The 8840-nt window shown below is 37.8% G+C and overlaps 1 protein-coding gene across 5 annotated transcripts in view; it reads left to right on the top strand.

The window, feature by feature from the left end:
• NEMP1 (nuclear envelope integral membrane protein 1) overlaps positions 1–8744 on the top strand; it is a 15574-nt gene extending 6830 nt beyond the window's left edge. For 4 of the 5 annotated variants that reach the window (XM_025044723.1, XM_006908927.3, XM_015587080.2 and 1 more), the window contains exons 3-9: positions 867–1086; positions 3396–3468; positions 4513–4606; positions 5052–5166; positions 5907–6132; positions 6929–7102; positions 7791–8744. In XM_025044723.1, the coding sequence (XP_024900491.1) occupies positions 867–1086; positions 3396–3468; positions 4513–4606; positions 5052–5166; positions 5907–6132; positions 6929–7102; positions 7791–7971 (1083 nt within the window). In that variant the 3' untranslated portion in view covers positions 7972–8744. The remainder of the gene's footprint in view (positions 1–866; positions 1087–3395; positions 3469–4512; positions 4607–5051; positions 5167–5906; positions 6133–6928; positions 7103–7790) is intronic. The other variant, XM_015587082.2, reaches the window with a different exon arrangement.
• The last annotated feature ends 96 nt before the right edge of the window (positions 8745–8840 follow it).

Raw genomic sequence — 8840 nt, 5'->3', positions numbered from 1 at the left:
TCTTTTTAAAGGCCTTATGCCGTCTTTGGCCTGGAAACTGTTGTGTCTTTGGCCTGGAAACTGTTGTGTCTTTGGCTTGGAAACTGTTGCGTGCCTGTCAGGATGTAAATTCTTTTGTCTTGCTGCTCCTATTTCGATTCTACACAAGATGTTTCATAACCCTCTGAGCTGAAGTTTCCCCTTGATAGAATGACTTTGGTTTCATTTGTTTCATGACACTGTTAAACTACCTGGCAAGCAAGAGTGTCTGGCTGTAATAATGATTGAACAAAATGAGTCCTTTGGGAAATATTGCTGCTTCTGTAAGCATAGTTACTGATAAGGACATTTGTTGTTCACATCAAAAACATAAGGATGGGCTTGTGGGTTTTTTAATTTTTTTTTTTAATTGTCTGATATACAGATCATATTCCATCTGGGGCAAATTATAACCAACATTTACCCATAGTCAGTGATTCGTGACAAAGGGTTGAATTTCTCAGCCTGTCATTATGGGAAACATTTTTGGGGTGGTTTATGCCTGGCAATTTTCTTAGTATTCTAGGCCCTTACTTTGTATGATCTCTCATAAATAGTTGTTGATAACTCTTTCAGCTTGGAAGTCTTTTTCCCTCCTCTATGTTCTGGCCTAATAGTAGATTTAGATTATGTTAACAATAAGGCCTTCTAACAGCTGCCTCTTTGTACCATGTGCAGTGTTATTTGCCTAATATGTTTTAGCCACTGCATCTATGTTTTTCATAAGGCTTGTGGAAAACTAGTGCCATTTCTGATTTAGATATTTGCTCTAAAGTTTTTTTTCAATTGTGTTTGTGAGAATTTAAATTCCTACTTTTTTTCTCATCCAGATTTTATTTGTGTTACAGATCCGGGTAAATAGTTCCAAACTGGTGCGAGTCACCCAGGTGGAGAATGAGGAGAAACTGAAGGAGCTAGAGCAGTTTAGTATCTGGAACTTTTTTTCCTCCTTTTTAAAAGAGAAATTGAATGACACCTATGTTAATGTGGGTCTATACAGCACAAAAACCTGCCTCAAAGTTGAGATTATAGAGGAAGACACCCAGTACAGTGTCACTGTGACCCGCAGTAAGTCTTACCTCTCTTTTTCTGGTGGATTCTGTAGTGAGACGGGACTAAGCTTTGGATGGTATAATTAGACAAAGAAGTCAGCTCAAGACAGTTCCATTTTGGTTCTGATTATAACCTAAGTACACCACTGCTCCAGGCAGTTGAGAGACACTCCACCCCGCATAAAATCCTTTAGGCCTAGATTTGTGACTTCACCTTAGATAGTTCTGAGTACTTCCTTAGTTAGAATTGTGAAGATGTACATTCCTAATACTTCCAATGGCCCTGACCTGATAGTCCTAATATTCTTTAGAGTAAGAAAGATGTATTCCTGCCTTCTGGGTAGTTCTAGGCAAAGATAGATGTCCTGAAACGTAAAGTCTACATTTGAAGACATGAATGGTTAAACAGTAAAAATTGAAGAAAAGTAGAACTGAATATTAATACTTCACAAGCGAAAGGTATTTGTAGAACCATAAATTAATTGGAAGATCACTTTAGTTTAAGGCCTATTTAGTGGAACTGGAAGAAGTTTTCCCTTTTCTGAATGTGTCTGAGAAAGTTTCACAGAGGAGGCAGATCACTATGCTGTTGAATTTTCCATGACTTTTGGTCTCTCTTTGGTTACATACCCAGGGTCCTGGGTTGTTGCAAGTAGTAGAAACATTCCTGGGTTTTGCTACAAAGTAGTTTGTGCCCTTCTAATTGTCCTAGAGTTCTACAGTTCTTTGGTTGTATAGGATTGACCTGTTTTTTAGTGTTCCTTTTACATTTACTGATCTCTTGCTCCTGTTCCGTTGTGGATCTCCCCTAGACTCAAAGCTCTTAAATGTGAAAGCTGTGGGAGCGTTTGGCATGCCACTAAGGGACCTCTGCTGGAGGCCCCTGGTCCTAGGTGAGATGTGTTTGGGTGTAGGCTTTTTTAACACAATGGTTGTGTAGCAAAAGGAAGAGAATAGTGATGTTGGGTGAGAGAAGCAGCCAGTTGAAGAACAACAGAGGGCCCAGGCCCAAAGTCTAGGCCAATCTGCTGAATCCCAGCCTACAAGTGACTTAAGGCTTGAAAGCCAGAGTGGTAGAGACCCCTTGTGGGCGATTGCATGAAGTGCTGATGGCACTGTGCCTGGCTCTATCCAAGCAAAACTTGATTTCTTTTAGCTTTAGTGTATTTAGCCAAAATAAAAATAAGGTCTTCAGGAAAGTACAGGTTAGACAGAGACCTAATTACACTTTCTCTTTGAAGGATGCTTAGGCTTTGTGTGGAATTTACATGCTGTTTAAGTGAGCTGTTTGCATTTATTTTATTAGTTAACCAATAATGCCAACATTGTTTTTAATTCTGTACAGTAGTTCCCCCTTATCCATGGTTTTACTTTATGTGGTTTCAGTTACCTGCAGTCAGCCTTGGTCCAAAAATATTAAATGAGAAATTCCAGAAATAAACAATTCAATAAACAATTCATAAGTTTTAAATTGCGTGCCATTCTGAGTAGCATGAAAACATCTCGAACCATTCTGTCTGGATGTGAATCATCCCTTTGTCCAGTGTATCCATGCTGTTTACTCTGCCCTCCCATTGGCCACTTAGTTGTCTGGGTTATCAGACTGACTGTTGCAGGTGACTGTGCCTGTGTCAGGTAACTCTTACTTACTAATGGCCCCAAAGCACAAGAGCAATGATGCTGGCAATTCAGGTGTGCCAAAGAGAAGCCGTACAGTGCTTTAAATAAAAGGTGAAAGTTATTGACTTAATAAGGAAAGGAAAAAAATGTATGCTGAGGTTGCTAAGATAATTGGTAAGAACGAATCTTCTATCCGTGAAGTTGTGAAGAAGGAAAAAGAAATCCATGTTAGTTTTGCTGTTGCACCTCAAACTGCAAAAGCTACCGCTGTGGTACATGATTAAGTGCTTAGTTAAGACGGAAAAGGCATTAAATTTGTGGGTGGAAGACATGAACAGAAAATATGTTCCGACTGGCAGCAGTGTGTTGCGCCAGACAACATTGAGCCTGTACATGGACTTCAGCAAGGGGTCCCCTGAAATGAATGACCACATTCACATAAGTTTTATTATAGTATGTTGTTATTGTTCTATTTTTAGTTATTGTTGTTAATCTCTTACTGTGCCTAATTTATAAATTAAACTTTATCAGGTATATATATATATAGAGAGAGGAAAATCCAGTATGGATAGGGTTCAGTATTATCCATGGATTTAGGTATCCACTGGGGGTCTTGGAACGTATCCTCTGCAGATGAGGGGGGACTACTATAATGCCTTAAATTGTTTGGTTCCCCTATTAAGCAGAAGTCTCTATTTATTTCAGGATTTGACCCCAAACTCTTCCTCGTTTTCTTCCTTGGACTTATGTTATTTTTTTGTGGAGACTTGCTGAGCAGGTAGGTTCCAAGGCTAGAGTGTGGAATGATAAGGCTTAGACCCACCTGCTTGACTTTTATCATAAAAACTTTAAGTGCTTCCATTCCCTTTTCCAGGACCTTTACGGCTAGGCCATTGCCTGCTTGGATAATTAAAAAAATACTTTAATATATGTTACAATTTTTTTTTTTGGTATTGAATAAGATTGTCAATAATGAAATCTCCCTTATTTGTTTGACCCATCTCATGATGGGATTTAACCATTTTTCACCATTAGAAATGTGTTAAGCCCTTATTTTTACTAGACTATGTGTTGATAAGTTTCATGCGTTCAGAGGTAAAGAAACAGACATTAACTACTTATTATTCATTTCTTGCCTTGAGGAACTTACTAGCTAAGCTAGGTGAAACTGACATGTACAAATATAAAAAAATAGATAACTAGACAAACATTGAGCAAAGGTAGAATCAGCATTTACTGTATACAGGAAAAAGAATATCTGTGGAGTAGTGAATGAAAGATTAACAATTGAAGTTTGAAGGTGGGCTGGAGTGAGATTGGTGATAGTTCCTTATTTGGGGATCCAGAGAGAAACACTGAGGGAGGCATAACTGGATAGGAGGAGCCTGAAATAGGAGTAAGAGCTTTCTGTTCTATGCCCTGTGTTTGGTTTATCCTTCTGGGTAATCAATTCAGTTCTAGTTTCCAGTCTCCATGAAGGCAGTATTCCTGTCCCTTCTCCCCAAAGAAGGTATACAGTTCCTCAGAAGAAAGATTATTAAAAATTGGATTGGTAGAGATGTTGGGGATGGGAGTGGTAAGCAGAGGTATATTACTGAGGTATATTATTTGAGGGGACCTCATTGATACTAATCCTTATAATCTGGCAGCAACCACATTGTACCAGTCTCTTCAGTTTTCTGACCTCAAGTTTTGGGCAAATACGTGCTCTAACCTTGTACTTTTTTTTCTCTTTTGGCTGGGATAGTTGTCCTACTTTGAACAATGAATGCCATGTATGAAGAATACACAAATAGTCATGAAATACATTTTCTCTCTGCAGAAGCCAGATCTTCTACTATTCCACCGGCATGAGTGTGGGAATTGTGGCCTCTCTGCTAATCATCATTTTCATGCTATCCAAGTTTATGCCCAAGGTAAATAGCAGAATACTCACAGGTGATTAGGGTGAGCTTGGATAGTTGACGGATTGTTTGCTTGAATAATCTTACAGCACTGAAAATTTGCATTGATGGCTGATAAGTCAATGTCCTATGCTTCTCTTAATTTAGAAAGGTACTTTCCGTGATGAATCTTGGGCCTGGTTACATACAGACTCTCCCTTTTTATTTAAAATTCTGTGCTCAGTGGGGATTAAAGTCTTCTTTCTGTTTGCTAATTACATAGTCAGGCTTTTATGTTATTTAGCATCTCATTTTCCCAGTGTTCTTTGCCAGACTGTACCATTTTAAATATAAAGGACATCTTTTTAAGATGTGTTTTTTAGTAGGTTGAATTTTTTTTTTTTAAATCATAGTTCCATTTTGCTTTTATGTATGAAAAGCCTATTGTAACTTTTTTGCTTTCATTTCTTTGTCTTAGAAAAGTCCCATTTATATCATCCTGGTGGGAGGCTGGTCCTTTTCACTGTACCTCATTCAACTAGTCTTTAAAAATTTACAAGAGATCTGGAAGTGTTACTGGCAGTATCTTTTAAGTAAGTGTTGTCTGTTTTGCTTTCCTTTTTATATGTTTATAGGCTGTTTTAGTTAATCATGAAAAGATGTTGCTGCTTACAGGAGTTTAATAGTCCATGCCATTTTATTAATTTTTAAGAATCATGGTTCTTCGCTTATTTCTAACCCCTCTACAGTTATTGTATCTTCTCTTAAAATGATGTTGCTAGGGAGAAGACTTTGATTTGTTGGTGTTAACTAACCTTTCTTTACACAATAGGCATCTTTCCAAAAAGCTGTAAATTGACTTTATTAATATAATCATATTTTAATATTTTAGTATATAGCCTGCCGAAGCAAGCACAATAATTATATTTTAAATGTACTTGAAGACCTTAAGAAACAAAGAACTCTGCAGTGAATCCTATCCATAAAGCAATAATCTCTTGGTTATACAAATAAGAATCCTTAATCTATGCTTTTAGAGGTGATTAATCCAGATTTTCATATATTAGGTTTTTTAAAAAGACTATTCTAGAATTATTTAACATGGCACAGTGCTCCATCTGAACCAGGTAAATCTGGGACAACAGGAAGGATAGAAGCTTAAAGAGATAAATATATTCAAATAATGAATAAAAGTACAGATAACTGAGTAAAGATCTTGTCCATTTTCCTGGTTCAATAGGTGCTATATAGTGAATTTAGTGCTGTTCCCCACACAAATTATTTTTACCAGTTATAGATGAAAAAGGATGTCTTCTGTTAACTCTTCTTATAGGCTATATCCTCACAGTTGGATTCATGAGTTTTGCAGTCTGTTACAAGTATGGGCCTTTGGAGAATGAGCGAAGTATCAACCTGCTGACCTGGACTTTGCAGCTGATGGGCCTGTGTTTAATGTATTCTAGTATCCAGATACCGCACATTGCCCTTGCCATTATCATCATTGCGCTGTGTACTAAGAACCTGGAGTACCCTATTCAGTGGCTGTACATCACCTACAGGTGACTGAAAGGCAATGTACCTATTGGAAAGTGCAGTGTGGGATATAGTTACAGCAAAAGGATACCGAATCGTTGACCTGGGAACCTTTTTGTTAATGAAAATTTATTGTGTTATTACTTTTACTTCTGTTCCTTCCTGAGTCTCTTTTTTTAGACTCTCTATAGGCATGTTTATCATTTTATTCTAGTCATTTTATATAAAATAAAAGCATCCAGTAAAGTGTCATATGTTCCTGTTACCACTAGGTGGTGCAAAGTACATTACTTTTATATCACATGCCTCAGGTCACCTGGTTTCAGATTGTTTCACGCTGACTCTCAGATTGCTCTGGGAGTCCAGTTCTTAAGATGTAATTCATAGCTCGTTATCACCTTGCATAGTGAATATGGAATGGTCCTAGGTTCTGAGATTGTCAGTGGTTATTCTATTACAGATAGTCAAGGTGATCCCTTCAGTCCGAGGAACCAAGTTAATGGACCACAGTCTTATACCATCATTTTCTTGTCATTTTTTCATTTATTGGAAAATAAATACTTTGTCTATCATTTATTGGAAAATAAGTGAATTTATTCACTTTAGTGAATAACATTGACTACTCTGACTTGTTACTCATAGTTTAATGTATCAAGAGTTATATATCTTTATAACTAAAGACATCTGTGGAGGAAAGATGAGAGTGATGACTCTTAAAATTCAGGCTTTCTTCTGTATGCTTGGCCCTCTGAAGGGAGCTAGAAGTAAGGATGGATATAGATTACTGATTAATGATTCATGGTGTTATTTTGGTAAGCGCAGAAAGATGTGTAAGGCAACAGAAAAGACTGTCTCCCCTCGTCTCCTGACAGAAGAAGAGTATCGGATACAAGGAGAGGTGGAGACCCGAAAGGCTTTAGAGGAGCTTCGAGAATATTGTAACAGTCCAGACTGCTCTGCTTGGAAGACTATTTCTCGAATCCAGTCTCCAAAGAGGTAAACTCTTGATCAGATATGCCAAACATCTATTAGGATAATTGTGACTTTGAGTTTTAACAGAGATCATACGTCTAGATAATCATTTTGTATTTGTGGCTTTATTTTCCTTTTCATCTAGAACTAGTCAAGAGAAAAGTATGTATATCATCCATATGTTAAGTAGTAGCCTATTTTCTGGTTCCTCAAGGAGCTATCTATTCTAGCTTTGCTTGTAGCATTGAAATGAGAAGACTCCAGTACCATATTAAGTTTCCCCTCTGATAGCTTTGAATTGCTCTCTGAGTTTTCTTTTTCTCCTTGGAGCAACTATACAAATGAAGCTTCAATTTGGAATCCTCATGACAAAGTTTATAAGACCATAAACATGAATGAATATGTAATGACCCTTAATCTCTTATCAGGATTATGGATAACTAGAGGAACCTTAGAACTTCTATAACTAAAAAGGATAGGCTAGTGCTTATTAAGCAAGATGTAGTTACAGGGAATGTTGGCCTGTGATCCCAGCTTTCTTTTTCTCCTTATTTTTTGCTTTAGTCCACTTAACTGCTAGAGTAAGGACCATGATATTGGCTAGACACAACATAATTTGGACTGTGAGCATATCAAGGGTTTCAACTTATAATTTTGAAAAAAACTAGAAAGCACAGAAAGTTCCTAATGAATATTATCTTCTCTTTTCCAGATTTGCTGACTTTGTGGAAGGCTCTTTTCACCTCACACCAAATGAGGTTTCTGTTCATGAGCAGGAGTATGGATTAGGAAGCATTATTGCCCAAGGTGAAAGCTATGAAGATACATCCTCTGAGGAGGAGGACTCACATTCTCAGTACCCTGCTATAACAGAGAACAACTTCCGGACTTAGGTGGTTGTCAGTTATTTTTATGTGGACTGGCTTGGTACCTTGATGGTCCATGTTGCATGTGTCGTGCAGTCGCTTCTCAACTCTTTGAAAAAGAGTGAGATAGTGCAGAAATTCTCCCACTGAAATTAGAGGCCTGAGTAGGCCTCCCTCTGGAAATGGTCTTAGTGGTCTCGGTGGGATCCCTGAGGAATGAGAGTGGATAAAGTAGTGACTGCTTCCCGTTGGTTAAGCTATCAGCTCACCTTTATGTTTCCGAAGAAACTGGACGAGCACAGCTAACACAGCGTTCTAGCTCCTCTTTGAAAGTTGATTCAGTTGTGGCATTTTTGCCACTGTGGCTGGCACTCAGAAGTGAGAACTATTATATGTGCAGTAGTGCTTTCCGACCATAGGCTGCATCTTCCAGAGAGAAATCCACAAATCTGAGCCTCCTTCACTTCTGCTTTTATTTCAGTGACTAAAATAATCCTTGTTTTAAGAGGAAAATAGATTTTTATTTTTGTCTTGTTTTTTTAAGTGAGTATATGTTTTAAAATGTAAGAAATTCATGTTCCAGAACCAGCAAGCACTCCAGAGTGACAAGCCCTGCAGGCCCCTACATATTTATTAATATGGATTATCCGCTAAAGTTCCAGAAGCTGTTGTGTTGAGCTTTGAATTAGTTCTCACACATATGATATTCTGAGTCCTGCTTGCTTTTAGGAACATGCCTGTAAAGCTCTTCTGTAAGGGAGGTCTGTTGGGCTTTTTATTACATTCAGCTTTCAATTCCATCTTAAAAATACATTGCATTCTTTCCTTCCCATTCTTCTTTGCTCCCTTTGTCCTTTCATGAAGGGTCTATTCCCTTGCCTGTGAAGTGTGTACTT

This window comes from Pteropus alecto, unplaced genomic scaffold (genome assembly GCF_000325575.1).
Source record: "Pteropus alecto unplaced genomic scaffold, ASM32557v1 scaffold433, whole genome shotgun sequence".
Taxonomy (NCBI): Eukaryota; Metazoa; Chordata; class Mammalia; order Chiroptera; family Pteropodidae; genus Pteropus; species Pteropus alecto.
This window is presented reverse-complemented; position numbering and strand designations above follow the sequence as displayed.